The sequence below is a fragment of the Bubalus bubalis genome, chromosome 4 (genome assembly GCF_019923935.1).
Source record: "Bubalus bubalis isolate 160015118507 breed Murrah chromosome 4, NDDB_SH_1, whole genome shotgun sequence".
NCBI lineage: Eukaryota > Metazoa > Chordata > Mammalia > Artiodactyla > Bovidae > Bubalus > Bubalus bubalis.
Genome location: NC_059160.1, coordinates 133,676,220 through 133,703,869, shown reverse-complemented (window position 1 = coordinate 133,703,869; position 27,650 = coordinate 133,676,220). Strand labels below are relative to the sequence as shown.

The following is a 27,650-nucleotide window of genomic DNA, read 5'->3' as shown; positions in this document are numbered from 1 at the left end:
CTTTAGCAACAGCCCTTCCAAAGAACACCCAGGACTGATCTCCTTTAGGATGGACTGGTTGGATCTCCTTGCAGTCCAAGGGACTCTCAAGTCTTCTCCAATACCACAGTTCAAAAGCATCAATGCATGGAGGCCTGTGGGGAAGGGTAGGTGTTTCATCCTTCAATCCCTCTTCAACAGTTCCATCTTTCTTCATTTCAAATGTAAGTTTAGTGAGGATAAGGGTTTATGTTTCATTTACTGGTGTTCCTAGAACAGGGCCTGGTACTTAGCCCTCAGTTAAGTATTTGTATAATGAAGGACTACTTGAATATTTGGTTCACAGTAATATTTCAGTTATCAAAAGAACTATTGTGCTAGAAACAATTTTTAAGAACCACCAGCACAGGTAATTGGGGATAATTCTGGGAGTATAATGGGTGGAGGGCCAGGGTTTCTTTGAGATTTAGACAAATCTAGAATTAATAGTCCAGTATCCATTCTGTTTGAGAGTAAGTTCAGACACAATCTCAGAGCAGGGCAGAATAACCATTCAGTATGCTGGCACAGTCAGTCTCTGAAATGAGAACCTGGGTCAGGAAGCCCAGCTTCACTTTAGTAAGGAGCTCCTTTGCTGATGGATGAGGTTGTCAAAGCGATCATACACTTAAGTCTGTATTTTTAAAAAAGAAGAATGAACAAGAATAAAACCCGTTTCATCATCTTACTCTTTATATATGTACCTATTGGTGGGCACAGAAACAATGATTGATGATTACTGGTGCTGGATTCTCTGGCTAAAATAAAGTGCCTTAGTTTTTTGCTGAAAATGAGGACTGTCAATGCAAAACAAGAGTATGGACAGTGGATATTTAATTCGACTTGCAGAAATGTCTTTTAATTCTGCTGAGAATAGAAAAGTTAGAAAACAAAGACACATTTCATGTAGCAAGGGCAATACAAAGGGGTTATATAAATTTATTTTTCATATAACAACTGATTAGTTTAGAAAAATTCCCATTTTCAATGTTTAATTCCATCTCTCATTTAAAAAAAATCACTAAAAGGACAAAAACCCACACAAAAATACAATCTGTATCTGTTCTATATTTACAGATAACCGGTCACTATTAAGGCACAGATTGATTAAAAACATTTATTCAAATAATCCAAATATTTTGTGCATCATATAACACTGACAACACGGTACACTGTAGTGTCATATTCCCTTCATTGCATCGAGAAAGTGAGAAAAGTAATTTCCAGTGTTTTTATTTTTTTTAGCCACTCTATTTAATCCAGGTTTAATTGGGAGAGTTTTCCCTTTGGCATAATATCAAAGCACTGGTCATAAAACCTATATCCACTCAATACTGCAAATTCATTCCATCTTCCTCCTGTTGCAAATGCGTGGTGGACAGTTGGGAAAAGACTCCAAATGACTGTTTTGCAGGGGCCAAGATCTTATTAAAGAAATGATAAAATTTAGAGCACTGTATTTTTGCACAGGAAACAAATCTGGAATTCTTATTCTATGCTGAATGTGTGGCATGATATGTTCATATAGCCGTATAGGTCAGGGAGCTCTATGTGCTGACCTGCATCCATGTTCCCTGTGTGCAGGATGATTCCGTTCTGTTTGCAAAGGGAACAATTTAGTTCTACATCCATAAGTAGATATGGTTCCTTTTAGAAATGGACATCCCCTTAGTGCTATTATAATTGATAACTTTATGACAGGCCCATTACCTATGCCTTCAAGGTAACCAGTACTTTTTAAGTGAAAATTTTTCTGTGTGCAATATTTCTCTCTTGGTTTTTGTTCTTACTTTAATGATTAGCCAAGTATTTCTTACCCCACATTTGTACGAAAGTCCCCAGTTGTGTGTATGACTCTAACGCCTTCTGGGAGAGCACTCGGCAGTGGTTTATGTCCATGCAGAAGAAGTCTTGAATACTGAACATAAATAAGGCATTACAGTACAGGGAAGTCAGCACATTCCTAATGGGAAAGTTTTCCAACAAATTTGTACACTTGGAAATAATATTGCTTTGAAGAAAGAGAGGCACTTAGTGATTGTCTTCATGGATTGAAAACCCTTCATAAATCCACAAAAAGATGTCTGAAAAGACCTAGAAAACAACGTTGCCTGATTTCTTGGACTTTCACAGTATCAAGATTGTTACAATGAGTTTAGCCGCTTACAGAATAGTCTTCTTATTTTTCCTCCTTCAGAACTCTGCTATCTTTATAAACTGTCACCCTAGATAGAGACTTAAATAAAACCTTTCCAGTCTCAAGAAACCCAAGTTTACTTCAAGCAGACTGATATGGTTTTAGGAAAGTCCTGTGACCATATGGAGCACAGCTAATGTGTACATAAGGACAGTAATGTATTTTTCCTCCTCATGGCAACAGTGCTGTCTTGTCAGATGATTATTTGTCTTTTTTAAATAAAGTGACAATCTAGGGCTCCAGTTATTGAATGCCGTCCATTCTCTACCATAAATCTCTAGTCGATATCAATTTAATCAGTTATGTACTGTATGCTTATAATATCTAAAAAATAAAAGTTTGATATAAATAAGTGTCCTTTAGTGGCAGTATACTAAAAATAGCCCTTTGCCTTCAGACAACCATTAAAATCACTTTAGCAATAAAGGCAGCAGCTAAATATGATGACTGCAAAGGGTTAATATTGCAAAGTCCATTTGGTCTTTCTTTGCTCGCACCTGTTCCAGTGAACTTGGTTCATTATAAAGTATTTCTAGGATGTTGACATAAATGAACAGAACTGGTCCATAACCAAGTGGAGTCACTTAGGTTTCCCAAAGTCACAGAATACTCTGCACAAAAACTAATAATCCAGTACTATTTCAAATAAAAGTTTAACGCAGTCAGAAAAATGTGACTAAATCTGATTTGTACCAATACATCAGGTGACATAAAAATGAGAGAGAGAGAATTTCCACAGGACAAGAAATTAGAAAGTGTAAAGTGCTGAAAGACCTCAATAATTATTTTAAAGCAGTACCAGAAAATTCCACTTTGATTATTAAAAAAAAAAAAAATCCCCAAATACTAAAACAAGCAAACAAAATAACTTCTGTGTTTTCTGGCATCCCAGATGTCAACTCATCCTTCATGTTAAGTAAAAAATCAGTGCATATGTTATATAGGTAAATAAAAAGAGGAAATAAAGCCCTACCCCCATATTGCAAATTCTGTCCAGTTGCCATTAGGGAAAAAAAGTAATCCGAATGTGGCATTTGGTATGATGACATAAGAACATCTCTCTTTTCTTCCTTCTTGGCACAAAGTTCAGGCGTGAGTAAGATGCTTTGGTCCTGATACCAGACACCCAGAATGCTGAGGACGGTGTGCAGTGAAGGCCGTTCACAGATCTTCTGCATCCAACTTGACAGTTGGAGGGCATATGCCTGGAGGGTACTGCTACCAGCGGCCACTGACGCTAGCAATGTCCGAGTGATACTGACGGGGTAGCCTCCCACTTGCTCCGCCTTCCAGGAAAGAGCTGCGTGTATTTGGCGGTTCAAAGAGCTTTCTTCGGTTTTTATTTAGTTCTGGAGAGAGAAACAGAGACTTATTAGGAACCCAAGGGAGAAGTTCTATAATCTTCAGGACTTGGCAGAAGAGCTCAGAAAATGGTGATGTAGTAGATTTGGGGTGGGGGGAGTCCGGTAGGTAGCAAAAGGAAAACCTTTAAGTTGACCATCAAGACATTTTTGAAATGCTCAAAATCAAAAGTCTGATATGAAAGGTAGCATGTGTAGCTGAGAGAAGCAAGGACAGCAAATTATTTTATTGTGGTTTAGAAACTCTCTGGGGAATATGTCATTCTCAGAATCCTTTCAGGCCCAAATATACAAAATAGTTTGACCTACCCTAAATGTCCTTTCAGAGGTAAAGGGAGGGGGACCATCAAAGTTGGTGAAAGGTACATGACAGGATGTATTACCAGTGACATAGAACATTATTACAGCTCATTAGACTCATCCATGTCAAACAGAGTGATCATTAAATTATTTAAGTCAGACATGAAAAGAGGACCTCATACCTAAACACGAGACTACTGAAAAAGCAGTGACGTGTTAAGCCACAGCCCAGTGGCTCCGCTGACTCACGATGCCTACACTCCTCGAGTCAGAAAGAGTTATATGAAGAAATATATCAGTGAGAGGTTTCTTTGAATAAAAAACCAACTTAGTAAAAACAGCAACAGTTAAGGAAATCAATACAATTGAAAACAACCAATACGTGAATCCAGATTTTCAGGGAAAAACTAGTAAGATCCTGGAATTTAGTTTTAAATAATTTAGTTTTGAACCCGAGTGCTGTTTAGTTTGTCTTTTCCCAACTAAAAATTATTAATCAGAATAGTGAAAAATTGAAACAGCCTACCTTGTTTATGACTACACCGTGCCCTGTCCTCCCCTCCATACACACATTCACAAATCCTCAAGTCAACTGACATAATTATTACTAATGAATACATACAAGTAAACAGAATTGTCAGACTAGAAAGCAGTGTTTCTGATAGCCACCAAATGCAAATACAGCTGACCCTTGAATACCGCAGATTTGAAGAGAGTGGGTCTACTTATAGATGGGTATTTTTCAACAGTAAATACTACAGTATTACAGGCCGGGTGGAAGCTGCAAAGAAACTGTGGATACGAAGGTGACTATAAGTCACATGAGGATTAACTCTCGTGTGGTTCAAGGGTCAAATGTATCTTCAGATTTATTCTATTTCAAATATACGGATTAAATAGTTCATATGCTTAAAGCTGTTGTCTTTCTCTAGGAGGGTGGTGAAGCACCTGATTCAGTACCTTTAATAATGTGCACAGTACACAGAATTTCTTCAACCATATACACGCACACAACCCCATTCTAAATTCTGAGGTTACAGAAAGCTACGGCTTGCTACAGGAATGCTGGGGATGAGAACAGACTCAAGCAGGTGGCAGGGGGTCAGAGGTGGCCAGGGACAGCCATATGGCCAGACACACTCTTGTCTCCCAAGTTCTTGAAGAGGGACCAGAACCCTTAACATTTCACCCCACTGCTTTCCAAAATGTGACTGTCTCATAGGGGTGATGCATGAGCAGAGACACGCTGTTCCTGTGCACGTTTAGGTCTTAGGGGAGAAGAGAAACAACAGTAATTTATTACAGCCTACATTCATTGTGTGCTATTTAACTCCTCCTTGAGGGGCAGATAGTATTACTATCCTCAATTTTACAGGTAAGAAAGTTGTGTTTTACAAAGTAACTTGCCAACGTGGCTGTTGGTGACAGAGCTGAAAGCCTGCCTGCCTGATGCAAAGGACTATGCCGCCAGCTGCTGTGACCCATGCACGGGGAGACCACCTGAGGTACCAAGTACAAGGTTGAGAAACTGGTAGTTCCAGGTATGCCAGCTAACACAGCTTTCCTGCATAATTTATATCTATACCAAAATTACTTTCTAAATAGAAAAACAAAGCTTAGAAAATAAAGAAGCAAGGAAAATATTACAAGCAATAGACACATGCAGGCATGCATACAGATGGCTACTGTCTCAAGTTCCTACAGAAACACAGTAGCAATAACATTCCTATTACATGGATCTCATTTTAAAAACAATATATAAAATTCACAATTCAAGACAGAATTGAATATATTTAAAGGCAAACTTATAGGAGAGTTAAAAATAAATGATTCCCCTTAAACACAGCCTGGAAAAGTTTTATCACCTTCAGACAGGAGACTTTCTTTGGCCTCCATTTTCTTTGGGGGCAAGAACCCATGAGTCAGGAGGACATTCATTCCCCCACTACAGAGAAGGAAAAGAAAGGAGTTAGATCAAACACTGTTTTCAGATGCTCATGGAGAATAATTGGGCCATTGAAGACAAAAATTTTTAATAGACATTGAAAACTTCATTCTGAAAAGTCACATCAACTAGATTTTTGAGAGAATAAATGATCATGAAGAATTTCAGCCATTCCCTAAAGATGTAATTTCTAAGAGTACATACATAGAGATATTCCAAGTGTGAAGCAGAGAGAGAAATCTTTTAAGAGAGATTATCAAGGATCAAAGCCCTACTGAAGAGACTTTAGTTTTTGTTTTTTAAATTAAAAAGCAAGCTCCCTTTTCTGATTTTTTTCAGTAAGCCTAAGGGATAGTTTGAGAAAATACCAACCTTTTTCTTTGAAATTCCAAGGTTCACACAATCCTGGCAGCTCTCAGGATCTTGTTGCGGATCTGAACAGAGTCACAAACTAAAAGAATAGGTCGGGAAATGTTAGATCTACCTGAGGCTGTGGTGGAAAGCCTGTCAACAGGATACTACACTTCCTGTCGCTTAGGCCCTGTATGTTTAGTTAACCAATCACTACCATACTCAGAGAGAAATCCATGAATCTTCCAAAAATCATGTATTTGGGGGGAAAAAATTGTTTTCTCTGACCCATCTCTAGAGGAGAGGAATCTCATCTCCTCCTGTAATATTAAAATATGTGTCTTCTGGCCCAAGATTAAAAGCAAACCAAAACTTGGTACTGAAAGAACAACTCAATTATAAGTTAAAAATCTACAAAAATTTTAAAAAGTAATTTGAGCAAACTCTGTATCTAGCCAACCTATGTAACCACAAGACAGATGCTAAGGCCTCCCTGCTACCCTGCGTCTATCTGGAAGTGAAGTGTCCTGAGACTTTAAATGAATGTCTTTGTTATCAGAGGAACTGAATTGGAAAAAGAAGCTTTTCAATGAAGGGTTTCTCAAAAACTTACTCCTTGCAGAGAAAATGATTTACCAGGTTCAAACAAATGCACTCACCAAAATCACCCTTATAATAATCAAACACTTCCTGCTGTACAGAGCATTCATAAGGCATCTTATTCAAAGTTTCTAATTCCCTTTAAAAGCAAGAGGACCTGTGAACCCCACTGAGAGAGGCAGTCTGTAGAAGCAGGATATAACCTCAATAGAACCACACTGAAGACGATGACTCGAGAAATCATTTTTCTTAAATGAGAACTGAAAACCCCTCATGTTTTGCACCCTAGTCCCCCCCACCGCCCGCACCAAAACCGACCTAGAATCACCACCAATGTATTCCAGAGTACAAGTACTGATGATCTGCCTGGAATCTAGGAAAACATTTAGAGACATCTGCTTGTTGCTGGAAGCTTTACAGTTTGGAATTGGGTTGCTGCACAAAGGAACGACTTAATTTTCATTATACAGTCACAGACATTCCACAGACTTCTAGTGAAAAAGTACAGAGTTCTGAAACATACACTTCTGTGGTATAAATGTGCGGCCCCACAGTATAGACATGGTGATTGAGTTAATATAGTATATTAATTTCATTCTCAAATAAAAGAAATATAAAAAATATATGAAGTTAATTTGGGTCCAGAAGTAGCCTTCTGAAACTTAGCTTTCGGGTAAACAAGTTGAAAACTATTCTACTGCCACAGATAGTTAAAAAAAAAAAAAAAACAAAGGGGAGTACCCTACTAATGATACATATTGTTAAAATTGTAGGTTATCTTCACTGTGTCTGATGATATACCATACGGAAGGACAGATCTTAGAACTGGAAGGTGACCTGACATGATCATATACTCCAGTCTATCTTCATGATTAAGAAACCAAAATCAAAAGAGATCTGGAAACTCACCCAAGGGTGTATGACTTGGAAAGGCAAATCTCGGCTCTCCTTATGTGAACAGTGTTCCTTCCACTATAACCAAGCTAATTTCACAAGTGAACAAGAAAAACAGTGGCCGCCCTAAGGAGCTCCATCAGAGCAGCTGCTTCGGTACAGAGCGGGCAACAAGACTTCTCAAACTGTTATGTACAGAGCTCTATCCATGGAGAGGCCTGCCAGGCTGCTCAGTAGCTCAGTTTCTACCCCATCTCAAGACTACTCTGCTTGTATCTGCTTCGGATATTAGGTCCGTATATAAGATTTCCTGTGGGGAGGTCGGTGGGGTTGATCTGCTTCTATAATCCAATGGAAAAGCAATCTGCTGCTAAAATAAAATGGAAAAGCACTGAGGCTTTTAATTTCATTTGATGATTTGATTAGCGAATGTTGTTTATAAAGAACTTTCACCAGCTGGATGCCACTGCTGGCCTCAAAGGCATAGCCTGCAAATTTGGTGTTTTGAAAAAGCAACATAATTTTCTCATCACACCTAACATTTGGCTTCTGCCCTTGCTGTCTCTTTTTGAGAGACTGGCACACATATAAAATTGGCATTCATGAACTTAATCAGAAAATCTTCCATAACCTTATTTTGTTGCCTCCCAAATTCCTTCCTCATATTTCTCTAAACACCTTTTTGAGGTACACTGTTATGACTCTTGGCTTACACTCATATGACTCTTGGCCATTCCTTTCACATGGGAGGTACCTAGTAAACACACATAGCATTTTCTTATACACAGAACACACAAAAGATGAACAAAGGCAGTGGTCTGGGAGACAGACCTTCAGATTTTCCTTCATTCTGTGACTACTTTCAGGATACTACCCTCTTATGTGTCTCACAAATCCTGTTAAAGCTTTGGGGAAAGTTAAAAAGCATTAAGACAAGAAATACTGCCAGGTTCCAGCTGTACCAAAGAACATTTTCTTTCTCTCTGCTGCAATGATCTCAGCTGCTCTACAAGGACGCGTGTATTTAAAGCATGACAGCCAATCCAGAATAATTACTCATGAACCCAATGATCAGCGCTTAACACAACTGCAACACAGAGATTCAAACTGCTCCTCCATCCCCATGTTCTGCAAAGGGAAATTCTGGTTAGATCTCTCAGAAGAGATCTGTTTTCAGGGATGACACTTGTCAAGGCAGGCTTTCAGGCAGTGCCTTGGTGAAGGAGTGGGGGTACCCTGAGCATCTGTTACACTGTTAGTGGAAAAACACTCTGAAACCACAACCACAAAGCTGCCAGGTAGGAAGCAGAACCAGCCCCACTGGCTGAGACCATGGCAGAGAGTCTCCAGGTTTAAGATATAAAGAAGAACAGTTATATTCACCTGAGATCGCAAGCAGCATTTTCCTTCTGGCACCAAAAGTCGTGATTCCCAGCTCCTTCAGATCCTGATCTGTGAGAGTGAGGAATGTCTGAAGATCGATCTGTGGGTGAACAAGTAAATCTATGGTCAATATAGTAAGTGCTTAGTTCTTCCTTGGTATAAGTTCAACTAACTGCTATACTTATTATGCTTTGCCTGCTTCCAAAGAACAATGGTGGTGGTACAAACACCACCTAAGGGACAACAGTTACGTCATAAAGGTGATCAAATGAAACTGATGATTCTAGCAGCAGACTTTGTATACTTAGTCTTACTGCAACAAACTTAGGTCTTAGCATCCTGGAAGCCAAAGCAAAAAGGGAAAAAGAAATGGCACAGTTTTTCATGCCCTGATAAAGAATATATACCCATCCAGAAGAGAGAAAACATTTCTTAGTTTTAGATTCTGACTCAGGTAAGTATATCTCCATTAAAAGGGACTGAATAATACCATATAGTGTATCTCTAAGTGTGCTCTACATAAAAATGAGAGCAGAATTCACAGTGTAACTCAGACCCATGATTCCCTTGGCTCAGTCCAGCTGACCATCTCTGAGAGTGGCATATATGAAGTATTCCAAGAGACAGTATAATTGTACTTCCTGGCATCAGCAAAAATGTGTGGAGGGAACCACCCCAATAATCCCATCCTGCCTTGAAAACCGCTAGAGGGGCAGAAAGGCAATGGGCTCTGAAGCCAGAGAGGCTTGGGTTCAAGTTCTGATTCTGCAATTACTAGTTGTGGGCACTCAGGGTTGATGATACCTCACAGGCTTGTTTGCGGCATTAAACATGATCCTAGATATAATGCAGTGTGCTCACCAAAGGGGTAAAATAGTCGGCAGCTATGGTTAGCAATAATGTATTCAGACATATCATCTATGAAAGTTGCAAATCTTCATCCTGCTTACAATATATTAAATCTCACATGGTTACTTAATGGGGGATTCCTGTTAAGTCATATCTGTATACGAGAAAATATCCTATATGAAGAGAACAGTACCAAATTTCAACACACCTGAAAATAGTAAAATACACTTTTTATTCAAATTATATAGCAATTAATTTGAAATTTTCTGTTTTGATTTTGAAGGTTACATCCAGATCTTGAAAATCCCTTTCATTTATCATTTGTAACAGGTCTGGAGATATGGTTTTTTTTTTTTTAGCAATTCTATCCAGTGGAGACACTTACAGGGATCCTCAAACTCTTTTTAAAGGGCCAGAGAATAACTAGTTTAGGCTCACCGGGCCAATACTGTCTCTGTTGCAAGTACTCAAACTCTGCTGATTTAGCTCAAAAGCAAGCATGGGCAATATGAAGTAACTGAGTTGGTATGGCTGTGTTCCAACAAAATTTTATTTACAAAATTAGGCAGCAGGTTGCAGTTTGCCAGTATGACATTATGTTTTCTTCCTTTTTGAAGTAACTAGATAACAAGCACCCATATTAAATTAATTTCTGTGCATCTTCAAATAGGAAATACAGATTAAAAACAAACCCAGGATATCACCAAATACCATCTAGTTACTTATTTCTAAAACCTGATGTGCATGAATAAGTTAAAACTCCTCAGCTATGAACTTCTCAATTAGCCACCTGCATCCAACCAGCAAGACTAAGTAAATAAGTGCAGTTCTTTAGTGCACAGATGATGAACGTGTTATTCAACTTAGAAAATCTTTGGCTACATGAATACTAATCTAGATTTAGAAAAAAGGAAACAAAATAGTTGTCCTAAAGTCCAAAATACACATGACAACATTTGGGGAGTGTGAAAAGAACAAAAAAGTTCAGCAATTAAACTTAAATTATGGACAATACATTAAATTTATGCCAAAAAGTGCCTAATAAAAATCATAGATTCTTTGACTAATGCATGTCAGGGAATTACTGGCATGCACTCTTCCAATGAAGTAAAGCCAACTAGCATGAAACTTGGATGATGTCAGGATTTAGAAAATAGATACATCTAGAGAACTATTCTCTGAATAGTTTCTGGTGCCTTGATAACATGACAACATGATTAGAAAGAACCATGCTTAGGGGGTCTTCTCCTTATGCCAGTGCATCATGGCCATGGCTGATCAGTTTGACCAAAATCCATGGTAGGGATGTTTCAGAAGACATCTTAGTTCTGTCTCAGTTCAGACAAAACCCAAACAGTAGATTAATAAGTTAACATCTATAAAAAGCACATTATATTCTATGAGAACAATCTTCAGTAGTATAATTAGGATGGCGTCAAAAATAACTATGGTTATTTATTTCAGATGCTGTTAACTTTTAAGTGCCACAAATAAAGATAACGATGAAAGAATAAAATCTTCTTAAATACAGAGTTGCTGCCAACCTTCAGGAAAGTATGAATCAAAAGTTAATGTGAATCACAACACTCATTAGGTCTTTTAGCTAAAACTGGTGAAGGATGGCTATGTGTGTTTTTGCGAGCACAATTTCCTATATTTCTGCTATCCTGTGTTTACCAGTTGCACTAAATAAACTAGAAATGACAATTTTCTTGGCAAAAACAAGCTATGAGACTTGAATAAATGGTCAGTGAAAGCACAGTCATAGGTCAATGAGGGATTTCCTTCTAGAAGTCATCATACATACAACCAAGACAAAGACACCTGGGAAAATAAATACTGACTGACCTCTTGTTGCTGGAAGACGTCTGTGTATTTGCCCAGGCCCAGTTTGCTGAAGAGCTCAGGGAGGTCAGAGCCTTTGAAAGAGCTGCTCAGGTTGCAGCCGTTGCTTCCTGTCAGCGAGGAAATGCAGTCCATGTAATTGCTGCTGCTGAGATAGTGTTCCGCTGAAGGCAGAGCAGAGACAGGCGTGAAGTGGAAATGCCCAGAGAGAACCCGGTTTAATTAAAAGTTTTAATCACTCAAATATTTCAGATTCATTGTTTTGGGCTGAATAGAGCAGTTGCTACAGAAACACAGCAAATCCTTTACTGAAACATTGGCTTTTCATTAAGGAAATCCTGGTTATTGCTTTCAGGGAGGCTCTTGCCATTTAAAACGGTACACTTGGGAGACAGCAATTCAGCAACAATGTCTCTGTAGTTAATAATCATTAATCATATTCTCCCTCAGCATTCAGAAACATTTGCTCTTTATAATTGATTTGATGTGAATTAAATGAGGAATTGGAAGGAAGATCCCTAGGACACAATAAAGGTAAGGAAAGTTACAGGCTCCTCTTGCATGCAGGCTGGGCCTCTGTATCCACACTTGTGCTTTCCTGTGGTCAAAGAAATTCTGTGATATTACCACATATAAATCCCATTTCCCTCCGACATAACTGGGCAGTGAGTTCCTGAAATAGAGTGCTCCAAAATGAAGAGGAACATGTGAAATGAAAAGAATGATGCTGGAGTTCCTGCGTTTAACTTACAACAGAAACATATCCATCTCTTAGGGGAAATTCTAAGACAGCCATGTCAAGCTTTGCCTGGATTCTCCTTCTGATCTGGTGGGTAAAGATTTCTCCATATTGTCTGTGGTTCTCAGACCCAATGGCATGCACAGTTGGGTGACAGACTAGTGAGCCATACCAAGTACTTGACCAGATACCCACACACCGTGCAAAAGCAGCTTTGGAGAATCTAGCAGAGCTGTGCAGCCATTCCTACCCCTCTAATCAACAATTAACTCTCCTCCCTTTGGGAATTCTACCAAAGATGCCGCTTTGGGAAGGATTCCCAGAGAGATGAGGGCAGAGGACACTCACCGAGCTAATAAGATCCATCTAATCTCCTCTAGGATCAATGCATTCACCAAATCTAAGAATGTTCCGTTTGGCCACTCATCATTTTCTCTGGTTGTTTTCATCTCCTGGCTCAGAAGTCCTAGATAGGTCTCAAGTGGAAGGAATTTCTTCGTAAGGTTTCTCTTTCTTTTAAAAACAGATGTTTTATCTCTTTGGGGAAGAATATGTAGGGGAAAGGATCTAGGACCAGAGTGAAGAGGCCCTGAGCCCTGGAACACTCCACCGATTGAAGGTAAGACCCCAGAATCACTAAGAAGACTGAGGAGTAATGGCCAGTGAGGTAGTGGTTCAAAGCTGATACCAAGCAGAGTATGATGACTGCACTGGAGTGAGCCCTGGACTTGGCAGGACAGAAGCAGGCTGGCCGGCCATACAGCTTGCAGTCCCAGTGATAAATTTACTCTCTTTAAGGGGAAAAAAGAACCTCAATGTCCATCAACAGAGGAATGGATAAACAAAATGTGGTACATATATACAATGGAATATTACTCAGCCACAAAAAGGAACAAAATTGGATCATATATAGAGATACTGATGGACCTAGAGACTATCATTTTGAGTGAAGTAAGTCAGAAGAACAAATATCATATATATTAATGCATATATGTGGAATCTAAAACAATGGTACAGATGATCTTTTTTTGCAAAACAGAAATAGAGACACAGATGTAGAGAACACATGTATGGACACTGAGGAAGGAGTGGAGGGTGATGGGATGAACTGGGAGATTGGGACTGACATACATACACTACTGATACTGTGTATAAAACAGATAATTAATGAGAGTCCACTATACAGCTCAGCAAACTCTACTCAGTGGTCTGTGGCAACCTAAAATGGGAGGAAATTCCCCAAAAGAGGAAATATGTGTATACGCATCACTGATTCACTGTGCTCTGCAGCTGAAACTAACACAACATTGTAAAGCAACTGTACCCCAAAAAAAATTTTTAAAAACGAGAATTACAGTGGAACAGTTGGTATAACAGGGATTCCCAGAGAAAACCTATATATCCATGACTTTGAAAAGGGGGTCGAGAAGATTACCTAAAGCTTTCTTCATCAGTACAGTGGTCACTGGCAACTTGTGGCGACTGAGCACCTGAAATCTGCTAATGGAAACTTAAAATGTTTCTGTAAATGTGAAATAACACACCATATTTTAAAGACTTAGTACAAAAATGACATCTTAGAAAGCAGGGAACTAAAATGGATGGGAATGGGTAAATTTAATTCAGATGAACATTATATCTCCTACTCTGGGCAAGAACCCTTAGAAGAAAGGGAGTGGCTGTCATAGTCAACAGAAGAGCTGGAAACACAGTACTTGGGTGCAATCTCAAAAATGACAGAATGAGCTCAGTTTGTTTCCAAGGCAAACTATTCAACATCACAGTAATCCAAGCCTATGCCCAACCACAGATGCCGAAGAAGCTGAAGTTGACCAGTTCTACAAAGATCTACAAGATCTTCCAGAAATAACAGCAAAAATAAATGTCCTTTTCATCACAGGGGACTAGAATGCAAGAGATACCCGGAACAACAGCAAGTTTGGCCTTGGTATACAAAATGAAGCAGGGCAAGGGCTAACAGTTCTGTTAAGAGAACGCACTAGTCATAGCAAACACCAATTTCCAACAACCCAAGAGACAACTCTACACATGGACATCACCAGATGGTCAACACTGAAATCAGACTGACTATGTTCTTTGCAGGCAAATATGGAGAAGCTCTATACAGTCAGCATAAACAAGACTTGGATCTGACTGTGGCTCAGATCATGAGCTCCTTATTGCAAAATTCAGGCTTCAACTGAAGAAAGTAGGGAAAATGACTAAGACATTCAGGTATGACCTAAATCAAATCCCTTATGATTATACAGTGGAGGTTACAAGCAGATTCAAGGGATTATATCTGGTAGACTGAGCACCTAAAGAACTATGGATGGAGGTTCATAACATCGTATAGGAGGCAGTGACCAAAATCATCCCAAAGGAAAAAAAAGGAAAAAGGCAAGGTGGTTGTCTGAGTAGGCTTTAAAAATAGCTGAGCAAAGAAGAGAAGCAAAGGGCAAAGGATAAAGGGAAAAATATACCCAATTGAATGCACAGTTTCAGAGAATAGCAAGGAGAGACAAGAAGGCCTTCTTAAAGGAACAATGCAAAGAGGTAGAGGGAAAAATAAGAGTGGGAAAGTCTAGAGATCTCTTCAAAAAAATTGGAGACATCACAGGAATATTTCATGCATGGATGGGCATGATAAAAGACAGAAATGATGAGGACCTGATAGAAGCAGAAGAAATTAAGAAGAGGTGGCAAGAAAGCACAAAAGAACTATAAAGAAAAGGTGGGATAACTATACAAAAAAGTGGGATAACCACTATGGTGTGGTCACTCACCTAGAGCCAGACATCCTAGAGTGTGAAATCAAGTGGGCCATAGGAAGCATTACTCAAACAAAACTAAGACAGAATTCTAACTGAGCTATGTAAAATCCTAAACCAGATGATGCTGTGAACGTGCTGCACTCATTATGTCAGCAAACTGGAAAACTCAGCAGTGGCCACAGGACTGGAAAAGGTCAGTTTTCATTCCAATCCCACATAAGGTCAATGCCAAAGAATGCTCCAACTACTGCACAGTTCAGTTCAGTTCAGTTCAGTCGCTCAGTTGTGTCCGACTCTTCGAGACCCCATGAATCGCAGCACGCCAGGCCTCCCTGTCCATCACCAACTCCTGGAGTTCACTCAGACTCATGTCCATCGAGTCAGTGAGGCCATCCAGCCATCTCATCCTCTGCCGTCCCCTTCTCCTCCTGGCCCCAACCCCTCCCAGCATCAGAGTCTTTTCCAATGAGTCAACTCTTCACATGAGATGGCCAAAGTACTGGAGTTTCAGCTTCAGCATCATTCCCTCCAAAGAAATCCCAGGGCTGATCTCCTTCAGAATGGACTGGTTGGATTTCCTTGCAGTCCAAGGGACTCTCAAGAGTCTTGCTCATTTTGCATGCAGGCAAGGTAACGCTCAAAACCGTTCAAGCTAGGCATCAGGAGTATATGAACTAAAAACTTGCAGATGTGCAAGCTGGATTTAGAAAAGGCACAGGAGCCAGAGATCAAATGCCAACATTCACTGGATCACAGAGAAAGCAAGGGAGTTCCAGAAAAACAAGTACTTCTGCTTCATTGACTGCACTAAATCCATTAACCTGTGTGGATCATAACAAACTGGAAAATTCTTAGAGAGACAGGAATACTAGACCACCTTACCTGTTTCCTGAGAAAGCTGTATGTAGGTCAAGAAACAACAATGGAACTGACTGATTCAAAACTGAGAAAGGAGTATGACAAAGCTGTCTGCTGTCACTCTGCTTATTTAACTTCTATTTAAAGTGCATCATGCCAGGCTGGATGACTCACAACCTGGAATCAAGATTGCTGGGAGAAATATCAACAACCTCAGATATGCAGATAATAAAACCACCCCAATAGCAGAAAGTGAAGGGGAACTAAGGAATCTCTTGATGAGAGTGAAAGAGGAGAGTGAAAATGCTAGCTTGAAACTTAACATTAAAAAAGCTAAGATCATGGCATCCAGTCCCATCACTTCATGGCAAATAAATGAGAAAAAAATGGAAGTAGTGACAGATTTTATTTTCTTGGGCTTCAAAATAACTTCAGACAGTGACTGGCAGCTATAAAATTAAAAGACGCTTGCTCTTTGGAAGGAAAGCTATGATAAACCTAGGCAGCACATTAAAAAGCAGAGACATCATCTTGCCAACAAAGGTCCATACAGGCCAAGCTTGGTTTTTCCAGCAGTCATGTACAAATGGACCATAAAGAATGCTGAATGCCCAAGAATTAATGCTTTCAAATGGTGGTGCTAGAGAAGACTTGAGTGTCCCTTGGACAGCAAGGAGATCAAGCCAGTCAAATCCTAAAGGAAATCAACCCTGAATAGTCATTGGAAGGACTGATGCTGAAGCTGAAGTGTCAATACTTTGGCCACCTGATACAAAGAACCAAGTTACTGGAAAAGACCCTGATGCTGGGAAAGACTGAAGGCAAAAGGAGAAGGGGGCGGCAGAGGGTAAGATGGTTAGAAGGCATCACTGACTCAATGGACATGAATCTGAGCAAACTCTGGGAGATAGTGGAGGGCAGAGGAGCCTGGCGTGCAGGAGGCCATGGGGTTGCAGAGAGTTGGACACAACCTAGGGACTGAACAACAAAAAGACATTTACATCCTTTCTTACACTGATGACATGCTTTGTTGTTTGTGTTTAAATGATAATACTTTACAGATGCTGAGTTAAGCAATACATCAGTAAAAGTTTAAAAATATTTTAAAATACTCTTAGTGATAAATATTTATTATGGTACACAGCTTTTGAAAAAAAATTTTGGTTTTATCTTAACTACTTACAATAGTTACCCCAGGCTCTTAAAACATCTGACAAAGGCCAAAGAACAGTGCTTCTTTAATCAATCTTTTTAAATTAATGAATCCCCTATCTTAACCCTAATTCTTAATTTCAATGCAGCTAACTTGCAGAGCCAATTTTAATTATCTAGTGTTAAGTGAAAGGAAAGGGGATAAGGACAGAAGAGAGGCACAGAGCTAATTTATGCTGGAAGAAAAAACGGAGATAATTTCTACCCTGGCTATACCTCCGGCACCAGCCTGCCTCTCAGCTCCATCCTCCTGTCAGTGGTGGGTGACCTAGCCCAGGACGAACAGGAAGACTTCAGACGCTACTGACAGTACACGTGGTAAGAAAAGGACAGACCCTGCTTTCTAACCTGGAGCTGGCTGACACCATGGCCTGTTTTTCCAAATCTGAGGCTCTGACAACATGGCCCACTTGATTGGTGGTAACAAGTAGCTGTTACTGTTTACTATGCTCGTTCAGATCACCTTTCTCCAAGTATTCTTCAAACAGTCTAAGATACGTGTTTCAGGACTCGAAATCCTGAAAAAAGACATTAGGGGCATATCTTGTGATCACTCCATCAGTTCTTGTCTGCTGACCTATTTATACAGACATGTGGGTGCTGTTACAGACACAACCACGTGACTCATGCTGAGCCTTAATCATATCTGTTCAAAGCCTATGCTTCAAACTTTTCATGTAGCTTACATCTTGTCAACGTGAAAAATCTTCTCTTCACCTTTGGTAGCTACAGGTCACTGGGCAGACTTTCTGCTGTTGTCTAAGACAGAATTAATTTGATCACATGCTGCTCGATTCCTTTACATTCCTGCCCTTTCCTCATCATCTTGATGTTTACGTGTGCATAACTCATTTGTATATTCATTCTACATTTACCAAGCACCTCCCAGTGTCAGACACTGTTAGACGTTTGGGAAGAAATAACAAATTAAGAAATAAGGCGTAGCCTCCTGTAACTGGGATTGTAAACTCGTGCAGACACTATGGAAAACAATATGGAGGTTCCTTAAAAAATCAAAACTAGAACTGCCATACCCAGCAATGTCACTTCTGGGTATTTGCCCAAAGAAAACAAAAACACTCACTCAAAAGGATACGTGCACCCCTATGTTGACTACAGCATTATTTACAATAGTCAAGATACAAAAGCAACCTAAGTGTCCATCAACAGATGAATGGATAAAAGGCATATATACAATAATGTATTAGTCATAAAACAAAGTCCTGCCATGGGCAACGACATGGACGGATCCAGAAGGTATACTGCTAAGTGAAGTAAGTCAAAAACAGAAAGACAAGTACTGTATAATCTCACTTATATGTGGAAGCTAAAAAAAAAAACAAAACAAAGTGAAAACAGACTCAAAGACACAGAGAACAAATGAGTGGTTGCCAGAGGGAGTTGGGGAGGTGAGACAGATGAAGGGGATTAAGAGGTACAAACCTCCAGTTATAAAATAAAAAAGCAACAGGAATATAACATCCAGCATAAGGAGTATGGTCAGTAATATTGTAATAACTGTATGGGAGTTACTAGACTTATCATGGTGATGATTTCATAATGCCTGCAAATGTAAACTCACTTACATTGTATACCTGAAACATAATATTATATGCTAACTATATTTCAACTTAAAGAAAGAAGGCACAGCCTTAAAGAATGTTTGGTGCATGGGCAATAAAGTTTACTGAATGAATAGAGTCCCTGGCTTGTGGATCTCAAGTTCTACACAAAGAGACAGTTATGCAAATAACTGCACTTCACTAAGACAAATGCGAGAGTGCAAGGTATACGCGATGCAGTGAAAGCGGAGAACCAACGGCCTGCTTCCCTGGGAAAAACAGGGAAGGCTGCTCAGAGGAGGTGACATGTGAGTAATGCAAAACTCTTAAAGGCATGAAGTCCAGAGTTTATACTTGAACATCACACTAAACCAAGTAAATTAAAAGCAGATTACATCTAAAACCATGACGAAAAGTCAAAGCTTACTTGATTTGTTCTGTTTACGCTTGGGGCTGCCAATGGAAGCTGCAAATTCACTATGACTTGCAGGACCTATTCCATTTCGGTCTCTCCAGTTGTCAGATTCGCTTCCACTTCCCAGGTGCTCACGACTGTTGGACCTCGAGAGGGACATTGATGAACCCTGTAAACAAAGCCACACAGGGAAAATGCTTAATAAGGTGAGTTTCCCAGAGTGGGAGGAAGAAAGAACCCACATTAGACTCCTATCATCTATGTCAGTTGCTGGCCATGGCAGTTACCCAGAAATGCATATTCTCAAGAACAGGGTGTGGGACCTGTTTATAGTCTTTTCTTCCAGCTAACAAAAGTGTTAGTCACTCAGTCACGTCCTACGTTCCGCGATCCCATGGACTGTAGCCTACCAGGCTCCTATGTTCATGAGATTTTCCAGGCAAGAATAGCAAGGACATTTGGTCATATACACATGGTGAAGTGTTCTTCCTTCATTATGAAGGTGTTGATAAGAGGGTGAGCAGAGGAGTTCTGAGTTCATTTCAGTCACTCAGTCACATCCGACTCTTTGCGACCCCATGGACTGTAGCACACCAGGCTTCCCTGTCCATCACCGACACCTGAAGCTTGCTCAAACTCATGTCTATCAAGTCAGTGATGCCATCCAACCGCTCATCCTCTGTCGTCCCCTTCTCCTCCTGCCTTCAATCTTTCCCAGCATCAAGGTCTTTTCAAATGAGTCAGTTCTTTGCATCAGGTGGCCAAAGTACTGGAGTTTCAGCTTCAGCATCAGTCCTTCCAATGACATTCAGGGCTGATTTCCTTTAGGATTGAGTGGTTTGATCTCCTTGCAGTCCAAGGGATTCTCAAGAGTCTTCTCCAACACCACAGTTCAAAGGCATCAATTCTTTGGTGCTCAGCTTTCTTTATGGTCCAACTCTCACATCCATACATGACTACAGGAAAAACCATAGCTTTGACTAGATGGACCTTTGTCGACAAACTAATTACCTCTCCTTTTTAATATGCTGTCTAGGTTTGTCATAGGCTTTTCTTACAAGGAGCAAGCGTCTTTTAATTTCATGGCTGCATTCACCATCAGCAGTGATTTTGGAGCCCAAAAAAATAAAGTCGTTCACTATTTCCATTGTTGCCGCATCTATTTGCCATGAAGTGATGGGATCGGATGCCATGATCTTAGTTTTCTGAATGTTGCATTTTAAGCCAACTTTTTCATTCTTCTCTTTCACTTTCATCAAGAGGCTCTTTAGATCTTCTTCCCTTTCTGCCATAAGGGTGGTGTCATCTGTATATCTGAGGTTACTAATATTTCTCCCAGAAATCTTGACTCCAGCTTGTACTTCATCCAGCCTGGCATTTTGCATGATGTACTCTGCCTAGAAGTTAAATAAGCAGGGTGACAGTATACAGCCTTGACGTACTCCTTTCCCTATTTGGAACCAATCTGTTGTCCCATGTCCAGATCTAACTGTTGCTTCTTGACTTGCATATAGATTTCTAAGGAGGCAGGTCAGGTGGGGTCTGGTATTCCCATCTCTTGAAGAATTTTCCAGTTTGTTGTGATCCACACAAGCAAAGGCTTTGGCGTAATCAATAAAGCAGAAGTAGATGTTTTTCTGGAACTCTCTTGCTTTTTCGATGATCCAATGGATGTTGGCAATTTGATCTCTGCTTCCCCTCTTCCCTAAATCCAGCTTGAACAACTGGAAGTTCATGGTTCACATACTATTGAAGCCTGGCTTGGAGAATTCTGAGCATTACTTTACTAGCATGTGAGATGAGTGCAATTGTGCAGTAGTTTGAGCATTCTTTGGCATTGCCTTTCTTTGGGATTGGAATGAAAACTGACCTTTTCCAGTCCTGTGGCCACTGCTGAGTTTTCCAAGTTTGCTGGCATATTGAGTACAGCAATTTTACAGCATCATCTTTTAGGATTTGAAATAGCTCAACTGGAATTCCATCACCTCCACTAGCTTTGTTCATAGTTTTGCTTCCTAAGGCCCACTTGCCTTTGTCTGGCTCTAGGTGGGTTTTCAAACCATCGTCATTATCTGGGTCATGAAGATCTTTTTTGTACAGCTCTATGTGTCTTCTTGCCACCTCTTAGTATTTTCTGCTTCTGTGAGATCCATACCATTTCTGGCCTTTATTGTGCCCATCTCTGCATGAAGTGTTCCCTTGGTATCTCTGATTTTCTTGAAGAGATCTCTAGTCTTTCCCATTCTATTGTTTTCCTCTATTTCTCTGCATTGATCACTGAGGAAGGCTTTCTTATCTCTCCTTGCTATTCTTTGGAACTCTGCATTCAGGTGAGTATATCTTTCCTTTTCTCCTTTGCTTTTTGCTTCTCTTCTTTTCTCAGCTATTTGTAAGGCCTCCTCAGACAACCATTTTGCCTTTTACATTTATTTTTCTTGATCACTGCCTCCTGTACAATGTCACAAACCTCTGTCCATAGTTCATCAGGCACTCGATCAGATCTAATCCCTTGAATCTATTTGTCACTTCCACTGTATAATTGTAAGGGATTTGATTTAGGTTATACCTGAATAGGCTAATGGTTTTCCCTACTTTCTTCAACTTAAATCTGAATTTGGCAATAAGGAGTTCATGATCTGAGCCACATTCAGCTCTCAGTCTTGATTTTGCTGACTGTATAGAGCCTCTCCATCTTTGGCTGCAAAGAATATAATCAATCTGACTTTGGTATTGACCATATGGTGATCTCCACATGTAGAGTCTTCTCTGGTGTTGGAAGAGGGTGTTTTCTATGACCATTGCATTCTCTTGGCAAAACTCTGTTAGCCTTTGACCTGCTTCATTTTGTACCCCAAGGCCAAATTTTCCTGTTACTTCAGGTATCTCTTGACTTCCTACTTTTGTACTCCAGTCCCCTATAATGAAATGGACATCTTGTGGAGTTCTGAGAGGCCCCAGTAAAAAGAGTCACTCCTATAAGATTTGGAGGAGTAGGTGCTAAGATTCCTGTTCTGGGGAACCACAAGGCAAGTCCTCCATCTGGCACAGTACAGATTCTCTGCCTAGTATCTCACTAGGACGAGCAGGGAAGTGGTGCAGCCACACCCAGTGCTTTGAGAGGAATCGGGCTCACAGAATGGAAGGGTGGAGAGGAATCTGGCATTGTCCTGTGTTATCTCACCCAAATAAGTACATGATCTGTCCAGAAAATGACAAGTGCCTGGAAATCAAAATGAACTGTCCCGAATCAAAATAAAAATAGTAATTTAAAAGATCTCAAAGTTTACACCTAACCTGTATTTATTCATTCTTTATTCATTTATTTAATCACTATATTACAGGTACCATACTCTGTACTATATGTCTATAGTATTAAGGTCAACGTTTTCTGATAATCCAAGTTTTATGTTTACTGGGTAATTCCAAGAGAATCCTTTACTATTCAGGTCACTGAACTCAATTCAGTCCCACAGCAGCACACCCACAGCTGACAGTGCCCGGCCGCAACACTTCTTTCTTCAGGGCGTGATGATACCACTCAGACACCACTCTCAAGACTTCCCATCTGCCCTATGCATCCTGACTGTAGGAGCTTCCTCTCTTTTCTATTCCAAATGTCAGGTTTGGTCTTCACATTCCTCATCATCTCTCTCTACACTTTCTCCTTAAGTAATCAGTAATCACAACGTTTCTCAAAGCTTAACAACAGCCATTGTCGGGAAGCATTTAACAGGAGGCTTCCTGTGTGCTGTTTTGGATCTGTCAGGAATCCTCTGTTCCTTATTAATTCCTGAATATTCAGGAATTAAGAGGAGAGGCAAGCCTCCCCCGGGGCTGAGGGATCCAGGTATTTCCTTCGTTAGTTTTTCTATACGGTGATAAGTACCCTCTTCCTTCCTGTGAACCATAGGGTAAAAGTGATTATTTACAACTCTCTCTCTCTCTTTAATATGGGTCGCCTATGTTTTTTAAGTCTGGAATTTTAATCTTTATCTTTGCTGAGAATAACTATAGTATATATGCCCACACCATGTTGATTAAAAAACCTTTGCTCCATCAGAGCTCTGGTCCCCGTGTCTTTCTTTCTCTTTCTTTCTCTCTCTCAGGTTATTTCTTTGGAGCACAGAGGCCCTCTGAATTCACTTTTCTGCCCGGGCTTCTAAGACCCTCTCAAGAAGGCGCTTTGCGCCTTCACCCCATCGAGAAGGCGCCTGAAGCCTCTGTGAACAGAGCAAGCCCCGTGCCAGGGGCTTTACTGGCTTTCTGAGTAAACCAAGGAGTATCAGCCTCTTTCTCTCCTTTACTTTCTTATCGTCGACTCCAGACCACCAGGTTCTGGTCCATTAAAGAACCGCAACAAGCCATGACTTAAATTGTTACCTCTGGGTTTGAATTCTCTACTGAAATTTTAGCATCACGGAGTTGCCAATCTGACACCTCCATTTTATTGTCTCACAGACATTTTAATTAAGAGTGTTTGAAACCATATTGTTCATGACCATCCCCACCAGCTACATTCAAATCCACTCCTCTCCCAGAATCCCTACATCTCAGTAAGTGATGACCATTCACCCAGTTGCTCAAGCCAGACTTCTAAGAGCCACACTCGTCCGTCCTCTCACTACATCCAATTTCTCAGTTCACCAATGTCGTGTCGAAACGTACCCAAATCCACCTACTTTACCAATCTCCACCACTGTCATTAATAGCCTCTTTAATGGACATGTTGATTCTTTCTTGCCTCCCACCCCAATAATCCATTTTCCATGAAGCAACTAGGTTGTAAGTTGTGTTTTTTGTTGTTGTTGTTGTTGTTTTAATATTTTGAAGGGAAATTATTTATTTCTGTGACAAAAATATAGAACAAAACCATGCCTCTCTCAGCACACAGTCCTATAATAATCCCTTGCCAGTACTTTACCATGGGCTGAAATGCTCCATAATCAAGTCTCTGTCTCTCCAACCTTATCTTCAGTGCTCCACCACCCTATCCACCTTCTGCTCCATGAACTTACCAGTTTGCTCTGACTCCAATGATGCCAGCTGTTTCCCTGACCTAGTACTATTTCCCTAGATATTCACAAGGTTGGCTCTTTCTTGCCATGTAGGTCTTAGCTTAAATGTCATTTGCTCATTAAAGCCAGCTAAAACTACCCAATATAAAATAGCCTCTGTTTCATATCTATCAAGAACTTTTACTTAATGCCTTCTGGTTAACTTTTTATATATTTCTCTCTACCCAACAAAAGAAAGCTCTATCCGTGAAAGCAAGAATCTGTATTCAAGCATTGTACCTAATGCCCAGAACTGCATCTAAAACACAGGAAATGCTTATTGATAAATATTTGCAGAATTACTAGATCTCACAGTTACCTTTTCCTACATCTATGGGATCCCCTTTGCTGACTTTCGGGAAGGGGCCTAAGGAAAGGAAGGCTCCTCACACCAAAAAAATGGGGTTTTCAGTTAAAACCATCATTAACATAATTCAACCAGATAAATTCCATGCAGCAAGAAAAATAAGAACATGCTCAAAACTGGTTAAATTACCAGGAAAGAGACCATTATGCAGTATTTCTATATATTTTAAAACTTCTGTATCTAAACTCTTTTTGAGTATAAAAAAGTCACTCATCTAAGATCTAAGATCTAAGCTGGCTAAACATGATGTTTTCTAAAAACATTAAATAAAAAATAATCTTGTGATATTTAACAGTTTGTTGTGATATGTTAGAAGAAAACAAACTGGTAAATATCACAAGATTATTTAGATTTTTAAGACTTAAAATAGTCAGACAACCTCATTACTCTTAGGGGTAAATTTAAAACCTTCTTTTAACTTCCGATGCAGGTTTTACCTGCTCCAGAGAATATGCAACCAACCATTTCTAATGCCTTTAAGAGATAAGTGGCAAAAAGAAAAGGAAAATCCAAAACTTTTTAGTTCTGTTGATATGTCAGAAAAACTGCAGGTCAAAGCAACCTTTTTTTTGACCTTTGCTGTCCCAGTATATCATTAAGTGGATAGGGTCATACTTCTGAGTCTTGAAGAAAACAAAAATAAGCCTCAAGCTACTTGCTTCTTATCTAAACGAGTTCTTTGGAAAAGTCTAATTTCTCAAAAATGCCTTAAAACTGGAAACAGTCGCTCAAGTCTAGTTTCTCAGTAATGTGAACAGGGTGTTCAAAGCATCAGTTTCTTGCCTAAAGCAAGCTTCCTAGAGCAGGAAAACATGTGCCTTGATCCCCTGCACACTGGGTAACCCACACCGGTCAGGACCCATTGGCTAAACGTGCTTCCCTAGAGCATTCTACTTGTCCATTTGGTTTTGGTTTTCTTTGGAAAAGAATAAGGAAAAAGAGTGTTTCTAACTACCCCCTAATTTTTTTTAACTTTTTATTTTGTATTGGTGTATAGCCAATTAACAATGTTGTGATAGTTTTAGGTGAACAGCGAAGGGACTTAGCCATACATCTTCATGTATCCATTGACCCCCAAACTCCCCTCCCACCCAAGCTGTCACATAACATTGAGCAGAGCTCCATGTGCTATACAGACCTTGTTGGTTATCCATTTTAAATATAGCAGTGTGTACATGTCAACCCCAAACTCTCTAACTATGCCTTCCCCCATCCATCCCCCAGCAACGATAAAGCTCATTCTCATAGTCTGTGAGTCTGTTGCTGTTTTATAAGTTCATTTGTATCATTTCTTTTTAGATTCCACATGTAAAGGATATCATATGATATTTCTCCTCTGACTTACTTCACTCAGTATAACAATCTCTAGGTCCCTCATGTTGCTGCAAATGGCCTTATTTCATTCTTTTATATAGCTGAGTAATATTCCATTGTTTGTATATTTGTACCACATCTTCTTTATCCATTCCTCTGTCAACGGACATTTAGGTTGCTTCCATGTCTTGGCTACTGTAAACAGAGCTGCAGTGAACACAGGGTACATATATCCTTTTTGATCATGTTTTTCTCTGAATATATGCCCAGGAGTGGGATTGCAGAGTCATCAATCAGTTCAGTTCAGTTGCTCAGTTGTGTCCGGCTCTTTGCAACCCCATGGACTGCAGCACATCAGGCTTCCCTGTCTGTCACCAACTACCAGAGCTTGCTCAAACTCGTGTCCATCGAGTCGGTGATGCCATTCAACCATCTCATCCTCTGTCATCCCTTTCTCCGCCTGCCCTCAATCTTTCCCAGCACCAGGGTCTTCTCCAATGAGTCAGTTCTTTGCATCAGGTGGCCAAAGTACTGAAGTTTCAGCTTCAGCAACAGTCCTTCCAATGAATATTCAGGACTGATTTCCTTTAGGATTGACTGGTTTGATCTCCTTGCAGGGTCATAAGGTAGCTCCATTTTTAATTTTTTAAGAAACTTCCATCATAGCTATACCACTTTATATTCCCATCAACAGTGTAAGAGTGTTCCCTTCTCTCCACACTCTCTCCAGCATTTATTGTTTGCGGATTTTCTGATGATGGCCATTCTGGCTGTAACCACCCTCTGATTTTAAAATAGTGCTACAAGTGGAGATGTGGTAAATCTTTTTTAAAAAAATTTAAGCCCTTTCCACTTTCCCCCAGGTCCTTCTCAATTCCCACCCTGTCCCTATGTTCTAACCCATTAATTGCCCAGTTAACAATCCCTCTGAGTTTTAGCAGAATAAAGAGGAGGGCAGGCATTCACAAAGAGCAGCTGCTTCAGAGTATCAGATCATGCCAGGTAAGGGCCTTTTTACCTCCTTTTGATGGCTCTGGGCTGTATGAAAGTCCTCCACACCGTGAGAATCTAGAACCATTCCCTAAGAAAGCCTGATTCTCTTTCTTATCACCACGTTTAAAGGGGCCGTGAATAAAAGCAGGTTACCTGGTGAATGCCCTGGCACTGATCTCGCTGGTTTCATCCTCTCCCCCACCTTTCAATGTGAATGAGCTGTTAGACATTAGGCAGTAAGGTGGAACAGGCTGGCCCGAGAGAACCAAAGCAAGAAAAGCCACAGGAGGGATTCAGCCACTGAGTCAGGAACCTGCAAAGTCAAACCCATAGAGAGTGGTCTACTCATCCTTGGACAAGACCCAGAGCAGAGGCCCTCCAGGTTCTGACACCACGTCTGAGTCATTCCCCTTTACAGCAGGTCCCTGCAGAGCAGTGTTTCCAGGAGGGTGCCTGCATCAGAATCAGACTAGGCTTTTGGTGAAAATGTAAATTACTGGTTCCTGCTGGCTGTTTCCCTGATGAGCAAGATGCTTGGGGAAGAATCTGCATTTTTAAGTGCACCAAGTGATTCTTACGTCTTTTAACATGGCTCTAGAGCATTTATAAATCACCTTGT

General features: G+C 40.1%; 1 protein-coding gene and 1 long non-coding RNA gene across 24 annotated transcripts in view; one reads left to right on the top strand and one right to left on the bottom strand.

Moving 5' to 3' along the window:
• The window catches only part of LOC102399193, a 524,597-nt gene that overhangs the window by 486,456 nt on the left and 10,491 nt on the right, over positions 1–27,650 (top strand). For 12 of the 19 annotated variants that reach the window (XR_006550776.2, XR_006640993.1, XR_006550771.2 and 9 more), the window contains 2 exons: positions 5,252–5,417; positions 7,546–8,057. The exons of 2 other annotated variants lie outside the window; for them this stretch is intronic. This is a non-coding gene — a long non-coding RNA (uncharacterized LOC102399193). Of the gene's footprint in view, positions 1–5,251; positions 5,418–7,545; positions 8,058–27,650 lie in introns of those variants that run through there. 5 more of the 19 variants (XR_006640995.1, XR_006640994.1, XR_006550777.2 and 2 more) reach the window with 1 other exon arrangement.
• The window catches only part of BICC1 (BicC family RNA binding protein 1), a 349,763-nt gene continuing 323,045 nt past the window's right edge, over positions 933–27,650 (bottom strand). For 4 of the 5 annotated variants that reach the window (XM_044942092.2, XM_006050730.4, XM_044942094.2 and 1 more), the window contains 4 exons: positions 19,316–19,472; positions 11,747–11,907; positions 9,050–9,149; positions 933–3,564 (listed from right to left, as the gene is read on the bottom strand). In XM_044942092.2, coding sequence (XP_044798027.2) covers positions 3,434–3,564; positions 9,050–9,149; positions 11,747–11,907; positions 19,316–19,472 — 549 coding nt within the window. In that variant the 3' untranslated portion in view covers positions 933–3,433. Of the gene's footprint in view, positions 3,565–6,203; positions 6,273–9,049; positions 9,150–11,746; positions 11,908–19,315; positions 19,473–27,650 lie in introns of those variants that run through there. The other variant, XM_044942093.2, reaches the window with a different exon arrangement.